The sequence below is a fragment of the Oryx dammah genome, unplaced genomic scaffold, assembly GCF_014754425.2.
Source record: "Oryx dammah isolate SB20612 unplaced genomic scaffold, SCBI_Odam_1.1 HiC_scaffold_18, whole genome shotgun sequence".
Classification (NCBI taxonomy): Eukaryota; Metazoa; Chordata; class Mammalia; order Artiodactyla; family Bovidae; genus Oryx; species Oryx dammah.
The window spans coordinates 32,126,227-32,140,435 of record NW_024070202.1 but is presented as its reverse complement, the minus strand read 5'-3'; the positions used below and the strand labels follow the sequence as shown (position 1 = coordinate 32,140,435).

At 33.7% G+C, this 14,209-nt stretch overlaps 1 protein-coding gene across 2 annotated transcripts in view; it reads left to right on the top strand.

Annotated features, from left to right (window-relative positions):
- FAM126A (family with sequence similarity 126 member A) overlaps positions 1-14,209 on the top strand; it is a 90,665-nt gene that overhangs the window by 66,154 nt on the left and 10,302 nt on the right. For both annotated transcript variants that reach the window (XM_040260654.1, XM_040260655.1), the window contains exons 9-10: positions 1,394-1,481; positions 1,967-2,126. In XM_040260654.1, the coding sequence (XP_040116588.1) occupies positions 1,394-1,481; positions 1,967-2,126 (248 nt within the window). The remainder of the gene's footprint in view (positions 1-1,393; positions 1,482-1,966; positions 2,127-14,209) is intronic.

Sequence of the window (14,209 nt, the reverse complement as noted above, 5' to 3'; positions counted from 1 at the left end):
GTCTCTCCCCATGTTCTTGCCTCTCCTTTAGCAGTAGAATGCTGTTGCATGTTTCTAGATATGCACTAGCTTAGTTCGGGGTTGTGGGGAGGAGGAAGTGGTATTTTCTGGTGTTCTGGTCTAGTCTCATTTCTAAGCAGGCCCTATGTCCTTGCTTATCAGGGTAGGAGTTCCTCAGTGGTCCTGACTCTCCCCTGCAGGTAGAGGTTTTTTTCTTTTTCTCCCCTTCACAGCCAGAGTTGGTCTTTGCCTCTGCCCTTGGGGTAAAATGGTTTGCTGGTCTTCCCCAAAGGCTTTAAACTTTTGTTCTGCTGAAAGGGTCTGGCTGGACCTTGGTGCCTTTTTGGCTATGATGGCCACTCTTTTCCTTCAGGCCTACACTGCAAAGAGCAGCAGTCTCTGGTCCCCTGCTTTGAGCTTAGCTTTTCTTATGAGTGCCTGAATGTGGTTTGTGGAGAAGAGCTAATGAGTGGGTATGAATCCCCTTATATCTACTTCCAGAGTTTCTGCACTTGTCTGGCCCACACCTGGCTTTTAGGAATTTGTTGAAAAGTTTAGCTGGATTTCTCTTACCCACCTGCATTGTGGCCTGACTCTCTTCAGGGGCACTTGACTGCTGTTGAGCGTTGGGCTACTTGGTTGCCCGGTGACCATAGCTCCTTGTTGCATTCATGAGAAGTTATGATTTTTTAGATTACCTGGCTTTATCTTGTGTTTAGGGTGAGAGCAATGCTCCTTCCATTTTTTAGGCCTCACTGTACTCTTGATGTAATTCACACTCTTTTATGTTGTTATCTTATGAGAAAGCCATTATTTCCCTGTCCATTCCATCATTGAGCCAATTTTTAGGAATGGTTTCACCATATCTTTGAAAATTAATCCACACACACTTTTCCCCCTAATATCTCTGTGATATGTGTAGCATATATCATATACACTTCTAACTGACTCTGTGAATGCAAAGAAGTAACTACTTAGGATGCTGCAAGCCACAGTAGCTGTAGATTTTCATTAAAAACTGTGGGAGTTACAGAGTAATTTGACCATAAAGTGTTCTGAACATTATTCCAAGGTATATAATTTATTATGCTGTGACTTGCTTTGAAAGCATATAATGCTTTGAAATTGCCTAGCGTTTTGGGTACATGTTCTATAAATAGACATGTTCTTTAGAGGAGAAATGTACATCTATAAAATTTTCTGTTAATAGACTTTCAGATATAATTGAAAGGAATTCAAAGATTTAAAAATACATTTTTAATGAGGGTAGAATGGTAAGAAGTGTGCTAATATGACCAATTATTTTCCTCATTAAAGATAAAGTTTCTCATTATATCTTATTTAATTTATATAGAATTAATTTAAAATAATTATACTTTATTTAATTTTATAGTTACAATGGAGAATGGGATCTAGCTCAAAAAGCATTGGATGATATTATATACAGAGCCCAGCTAGAATTATATCCAGAGCCATTGCTGGTAGGTGCCTCACTTACTTATGTAAATTTTGTAATTTAAAATTTCTAAGCTTAAAACTATAAATTAAGAAGCCATTTGTAGTGCATTAATACATTATTAATACTCAATGATTCATGCTCCTGTTGTAATAGAAAACTTATATTTGAAAAAGGTATATATAATTTGAAATTTTCATTAAGCTAACTTAGCCTGGTAGTCCTTTTCATATATGTAAGAATGTTCTCATTAACTTGCTAGAGCTGCATTTATTAATTAGCATTAGGAAATATAATTTAATATTTTGGAATTTTAAATTTCATCACATATATTTTTAACTGTGAATTTTGTTCTTACTCCTTAATTTAGAGGATTTATATATCATCTTTTGATATATCTTGGAGGAGTTATTCTTTTTAAAAACCTGTTAAAATTTAGCATCTTGTTTTATCTGAGTATAATAATATATCTGTTCAATGACAATCTTAAACTATATTTTTCCTTCTTAGGTTGCCAATGCAATACAAGCTTCATTGCCTCACGGTGCCATGAGATCTAGTAAGGAGGGTACAAGGTGTATTCAAGTTGAGATCACACCAACTTCCTCTAGAATATCAAGAAATGCAGTAACCAGCATGTCAATAAGAGGTCACAGATGGAAAAGACACGGTAAGAAATAAAACACTCTTCAGATTAGAGGATTGTTAGTGCTGTCCCCTTCTTCTCCGTACTTAAGGTGCTGTAACTTCTAAATTTAGTGAATAATATTAAAGTAGCATGGAAGAAAGAGCTGTTGACTTTTAGCTTTTCATTTACTATCCATGAATGGCAGTCAATAAGAAAACAGAGCCCCTTATGTTACATGTATGGATGAAAATTTATTTAAATGTTGAATTGGCTTTAAATTTTATTTCAACACAGTAGGACAGTAGGAAATACATGTTTCAATTATTAATACATTTTGGGTTTCTATTCACAACTGCTTGCAAATATTCCTTAATGTTCTTGATTTTTGAACTCTTTAGCAGGTATACTTGTATACAGGAATAGATATATATTATAATATAGGACTTAAACATTTTCTTCTGAAAGTCTTAGTAAAGAATCCTATGGTATTGATCCAACTCTAGATATTTCTATATTCTGGAAGTTAATTTTCTTGCAAGATTATTTGTTTTAGTATTCGTTCTTGACTGCTTCATATTATTCTTTAAAAATTCTACTGGAAGTTAATTTTATTTACCATGACCTTCTCAGTGCTTTCCATCACTCTACTTTCTCTCATACCTTATTTTTTATTTGATTTCTTGTTCTTTTTATAACCCTCCTCCTACCTAGAAGTTAACCATAGAATGGGAAACAAAAAGCTGCTTCTTTGCCCCAAGCAAGCATATGTATTGGTGTAAAACAAAATCCACTCTGCTTTCTTTTTCCTACAAACTGCAATGAAAATGGTAGCTCCTTTAGTATATTTGATAGTTCCAGTTGTCTCTATGATATCTATACAGAAAATGCAAAAGTGCCATGATTCACTGTGAAATAGAAAGTTGATAGCAGTTGCCATTGTTCCTATGCAGGGAATCTAGAAGGCTGTATGTCCAAAGAAAAAAGATGATGGAATTCTCCAACTTAACCAATGATCATTTTCAATCTTTTCTTTTTTTAAAGTAGTGTGATAAATTCCTGAAAGTCCTTTAGGAAGGCACAAAAAAGTGGAAATATGTTTGCCATTATCAAGGCAAATTATGCTATTGTTTAAAATATAGGGTCTAAACATACATTAGTTTCTTCAGTGAAATTTATGCTACAGTTTGACTAGATTACAAGTAGAAAGTCATTTAATTAGGTATCACCATGTTACCCTAGAGGTCAGTTTTTTGTTTGGGCACTAATAGGTAAAAATGGGCACAGAGGCGATGAACCAGATCATATGGGTCGATTGTGGCCATAATTGCTCAAAAACTACCACTACAGGAAATGCAAGGATGAATTTTAATTGCTTTTCCACTGTTGCTTCTTCCTATTTAGGTGGACATATTGGGAACTAGGGGGAAAAAATATAGGTCTTGTAGTTAAAAATGTGAAATATTGAAGTTGTAATGTGAAAGAGAAGATTTGCATATGTGTCCATAAATGCATTTAACGAAATAAGATGTGTACCTAGCAATAAAATAGAAACCATTTTTTCAGAAATATTGTATAGCAGTAAATTACCAAAACAAGAAAAGACTACTTGAATATATTGTATGCACTAGATTCTTACATATCTGCCAGATTTTATTTTGGCTACCACTTGAAGGGTTGGCACAGTGTCCTAAGGCTCCAGCCTCATAGGCTACAGCCTTTCTCACTACATTTATTCAACCTTCACAACTCTAGCACTTGGGCAACTCCTATTTATGATAACAAAAAAGTCAAGGATGAGGATTTAGAAGAGAATGCACTATGAAAAGCAAGTCAGATGCATGTAGCAGAAACAGAATGTAGCTTAGTCTTGTTGACCATTCATCTTCAGTGTGAATTCTTTTTATCCAGTGGACTCTAAAATATTCCTAGGCCAAGGTCCTTGTTTATCTCCACAGGTAGATTACATTCTCCCTTTTGAGAGCAATCTTGGCTTTCCTTCCTAGAGCAGTATTTTTCATTGTTTTGCTGAATTGAAAGCTTTTCTGTTTTCCATCACCATGGTCCTGATTCCTGTCTGAACACCTTATCATTGTTCTGGCTCTAGCTGACACTGGCTTCTTGTGGGGAAGATAGGTATCTTTACTATAGTTCTAAAATACATAGATAATTCTCAATTTGTAAATGGATTTTTAAATTAAATGTGTTTATATAGATTGTTTATTATGTTCACATATGACATATATAAATTATAATGAATTTAATTTATACATTAATTTTTGCAGAAACAGTGTTAAAAGGCTTGTGGATTCCAGGGTGACCCACAAAAGACTTACTGTCTCATAATGTTTCTAAAGCATAGCACTGTAGAATGTAAGGTTAGTTTATGACTATGTGAAAACACATTCAGAGTTTCTTTGTTTGCTGGAACGCTAAATGTGTTTTGTGTTCCACCTATATCTCTATCATTCCCTTCCAACACCAACCCTCCCAGAAGGAAGGATTTCTTCTCAGACCCTGAACTGTATCACATGGTAGGAACACGGAATATGCAGCTTTAACTCAGTGATGATGAGAGTTGGGGTAGGAGAAGGGACATGAAACATGAATGTTAAGGAATTTTTTTTTTTCTCCTTGCTTCTTCCCTTGTTATTGCCAGTCTGGGAAAGAAGAAAGCAGTTGTTCTTTTTCTTTTTCTTTTCTTGGATCTCTTCCCTTTTTCTTCTTATTTTAAAAATGAAATATAATTGACATGTAACATAGTTTCAGGTATACAGACAGGCATCAATATATGAATACACTGTGAACTGATCAGTAAAGTGAATCTAGTTAATATGCATTTCCACATATAATTACCTTTTGCCACCTCGTAATGAGAACTTGTAAGATCTACTCTCTAAGCAACTTTTAAAATATACCATACAGTATTATTATTAACGAATAATCACCATGCTGTACATTACATCCCATGACTTATGTTTTTATAACTTGAAGTTTGTATCTGTTGATCATTTTCACCCATTTCACCCACTACCATTTCCCACCTCTGTTCTCTGTGTCTAGTTCAGAGTTTTTGTTTGTTTTTTATATTGCACATATTAGGAAGCTCACATGGTATTTGTCTTTCTCTCTCTGACTTATTTCTTAGCATAATTCCCTTAAGGTCTATCCATATTGTTGCAAAGGACAGGAGTTCCTTCTTTTTTTATGAATAAATAACCTATCACATTTTCATTATTTATTCATTTGTTGATGGATGTTTAGGTTGCTTCCATATTTATTTCTTTATTGCCTCTCTTCTTTTTTCTCTATTTTCCATCCTAGCTGGGGAGAAAAGGGGCAGGAGTAAATAAGGTTATCAAAGTGGTCAGTCAGAATTTTCTTTTCTTTTTTTTTTTTTACTTTTTTTTTTTACATCTCCCTATTTCATTAAAAAATATAGATAATTAAACCATATAAACGTGTTTGTTTGTTTGCATAGCTGAGTCACCAAAAATTGCTCATGCAAACAAATACATTAAATTGAAGCACTTAATCACATGTTTTCTTTTTCTTATTTGTAACCAAAAAAAAACTGTCTTTACAGCTAAAACCAATTCATATTTTAGTATGAAATTAATTTTGAACACTTTTAATCATTTGCATTCAAAAATTTTTTTCTGAACTCTGTTTGAGTGTATTTCAGTATTCTCTGAAGCTTCCCAAAGTTAAGAATTTATCTATAATTTATATATTAATGGAAAGCATTCTTTTGGAAAACAAAAAATTGCTTTAGCTTTAGCATTTCCACATATTTCAGAACATATATCCCTTGCCATGACCTTATTATTGTTAAATAACAACCCAAATTTCTAGAGTTATATTTTGGCAATTTCAATTTTTAAATTATTATTATTAATAGATTTTATTTTTTCAAGAGCAGTTTTAGTTTCACAACAAAATTGAGTGGAAAGTACAGGTTCTTGTATACCCTCTGACCACTACCCTTTATCAACATTCTTTATCCTCCCAACAATCAACACTCCACGCAAGAGAGATGTTGCAAGGCCCTGTCATTCTAATTTTTGTGAGACAATGATTAAAGAGAATGATTTTTAAAGAAAAGTTAGTTTCTGCTGATGTATTATTTTGGAAAGACATGTTTGACCATTGGCATCTTTGCCTGATTTTCCCCACTTTTCATTTAGTTTCTTTGATATTGTACTGATGAGGCATAACTTAATGTTGTGTTTTCAGACTTTTGAAATTATGTGTATAAATTTTTGAGAAAGTTTTAATGAATTTATAATTCCATGTCAATACATATGTTTGGAAACTAAAATTATAATGTAGAATTGCTACTTTGACTTTCAAGGGTCATAGTTTCATAATTAATAGCTTTTTATATATTATTAATTATTTCAAATATACTGTGTTTCACTTAGTGTGTATTTTTTAAACCTATATTTTCAAGCCACTTACAGATTGAGGGCTATTTAGAAGTCATAATTTGAAAGTAAAATGCAATTAGAGAATGATAATAACAGAAAAAAGATTTTTAAAAGCATTAAGTAAGGTAAGAGAAGAATGTGAGTAGATTATGACCATAACAAGAATCAAAATGAAAATTCCAGTAATAAAGGTAAAACTGTGAAATAATTAATTTTTTAAATTAATAATAAAATGCAATTTTATTACTTTTAAAAAACAGAGCTAAAAGAAAAGCAGAAGGTATTTCTTTATAATAATGCTTCTTGTCTACAGTCATTCTTAAATGTTGCTTCTAAAGCTGTTTTTATTATCTACCATTTCAGCTATGAGTCCTATTTCTTAAACCGCTGAATAATTCTCTAAAATCTATACTTATTTATTTCCTTGTACTTTTCCACCTTGTACTTCTCTTCCAGAGCAAATTTAATTTCTTTTTTTTTTTTTTTTTGTCTGTTTCCCCCCAACCACCACCATTATGACTCACTTTTCCACTTTTTAAAATTATCTATACTTGGAACAACGCAATCAACTTTCCTCCTTTCTTTTATTTTTTTATTTTTATTTTTTTTTTAATTTTAATTTTTTTTTAAATTTATTTATTTTTAATTTTTACTTTACAATTCTGTATTGGTTTTGGCATACATTGACATGAATCCACCACAGGTGTACATGCGTTCCCAAACATGAACCCCCCTCCCACCCCCCTCCCCACAACATCTCTCTGGGTTATCCCCACGCATCAGCCCCAAGCGTGCCATATCCTGCATCAGACATAGACTGGCAGTTCGATTCTTACATGATATTATATATGTTTCAATGCCATTCTCCCAAATCATCACACCCTCTCGCTCTCCCTCTGAGTCCAAAAGTCCGCTATACACATCTGTGTCTTTTTTGCTGTCCTGCAAACAGGGTCATCATTGCCATCTTTCTAAATTCCATATATATGTGTTAGTATACTGTATTGGTGTTTTTCTTTCTGGCTCACTTCACTCTGTATAATTGGCTCCAGTTTCATCCATCTCATCAGAACTGATTCAAATGTATTCTTTTTAATGGCTGAGTAATACTCCATTGTGTATATGTACCACAGCTTTCTTATCCATTCATCTACTGATGGACATCTAGGTTGTTTCCATGTCCTGGCTATTATAAACAGTGCTGCGATGAACATTGGGGTACATGTGTCTCTTTCAATTCTGGTTTCCTCAGTGTGTATGCCCAACAGTGGGATTGCTGGGTCATAAGGCATTTCTATTTGCAATTTTTTAAGGAATCTCCACACTGTTCTCCATAGTGGCTGTACTAGTTTGCATTCCCACCAACAGTGTAGGAGGGTTCCCTTCTCTCCACATCCTCTCCAGCATTTATTGCTTGCAGATTTTTGGATCACAGACATTCTGACTGGTGTGAAGTGGTACCTCATTGTGGTTTTGATTTGCATTTCTCTAATAATGAGTGATGTTGAGCATCTTTTCATGTGTTTGTTAGCCATCCATATGTCTTCTTTGGAGAAATGTCTATTTAGTTCTTTGGCCCATTTTTTGATTGGGTTGTTTATTTTTCTGGAATTGAGCTGCAGGAGTTGCTTGTATATTTTTGAGATTAGTTGTTTGTCAGTTGCTTCATTTGCTATTATTTTCTCCCATTCGGAAGGCTGTCTTTTCACTTTGCTTATGTTTTCCTTTGTTGTGCAGAAGCTTTTAATTTTAATTAGATCCCATTTGTTTATTTTTGCTTTTATTTCCAGAATTCTGGGAGGTGGATCATAGAGGATCCTGCTGTGGTTTATGTCGGAGAGTGTTTTGCCTATGTTCTCCTCTAAGAGTTTTATAGTTTCTGGTCTTACATTTAGATCTTTAATCCATTTTGAGTTTATCTTTGTGTGCGGTGTTAGAAAGTGATCTAGTTTCATTCTTTTACAAGTGGTTGACCAGTTTTCTCAGCACCACTTGTTAAAGAGATTGTCTTTACTCCATTGTATATTCTTGCCTCCTTTGTCAAAGATAAGGTGTCCATATGTATGTGGATTTATCTCTGGGCTTTCTATTTTGTTCCATTGATCTATATGTCTGTCTTTGTGCCAATACCATACTGTCTTGATGACTGTGGCTTTGTAGTAGAGCCTGAAGTCAGGCAAATTAATTCCTCCAGTTCCATTCTTCTTTCTCAAGATTGCTTTGGCTATTCATGGTTTTTTGTATTTCCATACAAATCTTGAAATTATTTGTTCTAGTTCTGTGAAAAATATCGCCGGTATCTTGATAGGGATTGCATTGAATTTGTAAATTGCTTTGGGTAATATACTCATTTTCACTATATTGATTCTTCCGATCCATGAGCATGGTATATTTCTCCATCTATTAGTGTCCTCTTTGATTTCTTTCATCAGTGTTTTATAGTTTTCTATATATAGGTCTTTAGTTTCTTTAGGTAGATATATTCCTAAGTATTTTATTCTTTTTGTTGCAATGGTGCCTCCTTTCTTTTAAAATGGTATTGAAATACCCATTCCATAGAAGTCCCCTAAGTTATAGTTGCAAATAATGAGTACTTATAATTTTTGCCAGCTTGTTATCTGCTAAAGTCTTATCTAGTGAAGTCCTAATTTTTTATTACTTCCTACCATTGTCCACTAGTACATTTGTGATATAAGTGAGACAAGTCAGTAAAAAGCATTTTGGTATGTTTTAAAACACTATGTTAAAAAATAAATAAATAAAAAATAAAACACTGTGTAAAGCCTGATTGTTTATTAATTAAAAACTATCTTCTTTATTTTATTAACTGCACAGTAGTATTCTTGATAAGCTTTTATTAGCAAGCTTGCTATTCAAATGAGCCTGTGATTGATTAACTCTTTCATTGACTTTCCTCAATTTGAGACAAACATTGAGTTTGAGTCTATCAGACAAAAAATATGTGATACATATATGATACAATGTGTGATACATATGTGATATAATAGTAACAATCAATTTAATGATATTTTAAAATTTCTATAACCCTGAAGTTTAGTACTCTAACTCATATTATCTGACACTTATATCCCCACTACAGAAATATATCACCCTACAGTAAGGATTTTTTAGAATGTTGTTTTAATACCTGCTGTCTGCATTCCAAATTCGCATGTAAATAGAATATATTGAATTTATATTCTCATTTATGTACGATTACAGCTGTTTGCAACAAGTAAGTATAACAATAAAAGTGATATTTATAGTCTAGATTCTTTCAATTTTGCCCTACTTTTGGTCCTGGCACATGTTAAGTGATTTATTTTTATAATATTGAATTTCCTTATTTTGACTTAGGAGATCCAAGAGTACAAAGCTTTAGATAGTAAAAAAGAATTGAGGGACTTCCCTGGTGGTCCAGTAGGTAAGACTTCACTTTCCAATGCAGGAGGTGTAGGTTCAAGCCCTGTTTAGGGAGCTAAGATCGCAAATGCCTTGTGGCCAAAAGAAATCCTTCAAAACATAAAACAGAAGCAATATTGAAACAAATTCAATAAAGACTTTAAAAATGGTCCACATCAAAAATACCTGAAAGAACTGTATATATTTTTAAGTCTTCTTAGTAATATCAAATCAGTACCCTGAGAATTTTAGAGTATTTAGTTAATTATATGGAATATGGCTTCCCTGGTGGCTCAGAGGATAAAGTGTCTGCCTGCAATGAGGGAGACCCGGGTTCGATCCCTGGGTTGGGAAGATCCCTTGGAAAAGGAGATGGCAACCCACTCCGGTATTCTTACCTGGAGAATCCCAGGGACAGAGGAGTCTGGCGGGCTACAGTCCATGGGGTCGCAAAGAGTTGGACACGACTGAGCAACTTCACATGCACACATGGAATGTTTATGTGAAAAATGAAGCACAATACAGTTCACATAGATTGGATCTAAAGAAAGTGAAGTTTCATGTTACAGCTGCTTTATTGCATTTCTAGCATGAAGTTTCTATTTAAAGGATGTTAAGGTATTTAAATGAGTTTAAATTATTATGACAGAATTCAAAGATAACTTATGATTATGTTTTTTTAAATGACCAAAAAAATGTGATTCATTTCAATTTGCTCAGCGGTTTAGTACTAACTTATTAGATGAGAAAAGAAGTGGAATGATAGAAAAGATGCAGTTCATGTTGGGAAATAGTTTATTTAAAACCAATTATTATTGTTAAGACCTGATTATTGATTTTTAAAATGTTAATAAATTTCTATTATATATTAAAAAATAGGGTAGTAATAACTTTCTAAGGCTTCCCTGGTGGCTCAGATGGTAAAGTGTCTGCCTGCAACATGGGAGACCCAGGTTTGATTACTGGGTTGGGAAGATCCTCTGGAGAAGGAAATGGCACCCCACTCCAGCACTCTTGCCTGGAAAATTCCGTGGACGGAGGAGCCTGATAGGCTACAGTCCATGGGGTTGCAAAGAGTCGGACATGACTGAGCAACTTCACTTTCACTTTAATGAACAAATCTGAATAATTATAAAAAGATATACTTTAGTTAAATATCTTTTAAAATTATTTAAAACATTTAAGCTGGTCTTTCTAGATAGTGCAGAAGGTAAATGCCATAAATCTTGGAATGAAACATTTGTTTGTGAATCAGATTTTATGATTTTATGTGTAAATCATTTGGGGAAAAACAAAGTTGCTAATAATTATAAAAGCATTTTGAAAAATGCAGAAATGGTAATTTTAAATTCAAAAGTAGCAAACTTTAATGAATTGGCTATTGGAATTCTGCATTTGCAGTTAGATATTTATAATACTTATGTTTTTATTTTAAAAGTTGTTTATACTTATTAAAGAAAAATCATTTTGAGAAACTCCATTATTTTTAGATTCTAAAAATGCTATTTGAGGAGCAAACTTTGCTTTCCTGATATAGATGATAAAGCATTTGGGCCAAAAATAAGCATTTCCTCTGACCAGACTTAGCATTGCATGAATTTTAACCGACATTTTTGATATTGACCTTTTAAACATATTAGGAAATATTAGGTGACACAAGGAAAAAGGACATATTAACCAGAGAACTGAAATACAATTGACATATGTGAAATTAGACTTAAAGAGAAAGATAGTAGTCTTAGAATCCTGGCCAACTTTAGATGAAAACAAAAAAATCTTAATTTATTTCTAGATAAAATAAAGTAAGATAATTTTCTATACGGAGAAGCAGGGTATTTAAAATTATTGGTCTTATGAGACAGAAACGGTTGTTTGTAAATGATTATGTTCTACATTTTTTACTAAGGAGGCCTTATATAATTCTTGTTGTAGTTAAGGAACTTATTTTTTGTTATTTATTATTGAGCTCTACCTCTTCCCCCCACCTTTTAAGTAGCATTTGGTGCACAGTGTACGTGGAGGAAGAAATAAGGTTTTACAGGTAGTTTCGTAGTAGATATTCCTTATCTGGTTTTGGCCTGTCTGGTTATGAGGTACTTTAACCATGAAGGATTCACCTGATCCAGCAGCAGTAATGCATTTCTCACAGAGATTTTTTTTTTTAATACTTGAGACTTAATAAAGATGACAGAAAAAGTTACTGAGAGTGATTGAATCCACCTCAATAAGGAGAATTATAAAAACAAGTTAAAGACTTGACTATTCTTTACTTAAGAAATTGGGCAATATTTCCTAACCGATGTGTGCATAAATAAATTGTTGTGGTCCAGACTGTGTTCTTCTGTGTAACCCAGGCTGCTCTCTTCTTATCTGGAAATTCTTCTGGCTTTAGGACTAAGATTACTAAATCTCAGTCTTCATTCATGTCCGTGCTCAGAGTGCAGCACCTTCTTAACTGCCAGCACTGTATCCTGTGGTTTTATGTCAGTGCTCCTTTCCTCTAACCTGCCTTGCAAATTACTGGCCCAGGCTGTGGATTTTTTTACATTGCTGTTTTTTCTAAACCAGGACACACTTTGTGCTCAATAGTTTGTGTAAAATGTGACTTCTTTGATAAAGAATGCTAATAGAGTACCGAAGTAATTTATCTCTATACTTGTCAATGGCTATCTTTCGCAGTCAGAACAAAGTCTAAGCTCTAACATTATGCCATAGGTGGCCCTAGTGGCGCCTTAACTACCACTGTGACCGCACCTGAAGACCACTCTCACCTTTCCTTCTAACCTTTCAACCCACTAAGACATTTCTACCTTGGGGGCTTTGTAGTAGCAATTGGGGACATTTGAGCTGAGCTTTGATGATTTTGGAAAGAGTCAGCTTAAACTCTCTTCCTCCAGATTCTTGTGTGCGTGCTAAGCCTCTTCAGTTGTGTCTGACTCTTTGCCACTCTATGGACTGTAGCCCGCCAAGCTCCTCTGTCCATGGGATTCTCCAGGCAAATTGAATACTGGAGTGGGTTTCCATGCCCTCCTTCAGGGGATCTTCCTGATCCAGGGATCGAACCTGCATCTCTTATGTCTCCTGTGTTGGGAGACAGGTTTTTTACTGCTAGCACCAAGATTATTGTGTAGTCAGTGCTTTTTCATCATTCAGATCTCAGCTCAAATATCCCTTCCTCAAAAAGTTCTTCCCAGACTATCCATCTAAAGTAGACTTTCTTCTTTACTACCCTGCTTACTCTTTTCCATTATTCTTGTCTTCATTGTGTTTTCCACTATCTAAAATTCTCTTGTTTGCTTAATTCCCATTTGTGAGGGCAGTGTCTTTGTCTGGTTGGCCATTGTATGCCCAGAGTCTAAAACAGTGTCTGGTACATAATAGGGGCTCAGTAAATAGTTGAACGCCTGAATGAGTGAATAAATGATAAATTTATACTGTAGACTGAGCGATTTCTTTTTTCCTTATTTTATTGAAAAACAGTGCAATAACATGATAGTAAACTGGGTAGAGGAATATTCACTTACAATCCTGGTACTTAAAAAATTGACATTTTACAGTTTTTTTCCATATGTATATGTATTTTTCATAGTTATAGTCTTTATTTTTTATGTTTTGCTTTTGTTCAGTTAGGCTTGTCCAATATTTTCCCAAGTTCTCCTAGTGAGTCCCGTTATTTAAATGGCTACATAATATTACATTGAGCTGATATTCCATCATTTACTTAACCATTTCCTTAATATGCTAAATAGTTTGTTTCTAACTTTCTGCTATTATAGATAACACTGCAATGAATAGCTTACTGAATATAGAAAACATTTGTCTTCCATTGAATATAGACTACATTTTAAACTTTAAACTGACAGGATAGTATGAAATTGTTCAGGTATTTTATGACTTTTAAAATATATCTTATAAATTATAAAAGAATGTGTATAACTTTCTTCTGGGGTCTACTCTAAAATACTTGTCTTTATTGATGTCAATAATTGTATGATACAGATATTTGAGGTACAGATTTTGATTGATTTTGCAAATTTCCAAGTGCCTACAGCGATTCACGGGGTCTCAAAGAGTCGGACGCGACTGAGCGACTGAACTGAACGGCATAACCAGATTCTTTTTTTTTTTTTTCCAGATTCCTTTAGACTTGTGAATCAATCTAGGTATAGATTTGTGTAAATTCTGTGAATAATAAATTGTTCGTTTATTTAAATTATCACTTTCAGTAAAAAGGGAAACTATGAAAAAATAAAAGCTAAAGCTTGAATGAAGAGTTTCATGAGGAACATAATGGAA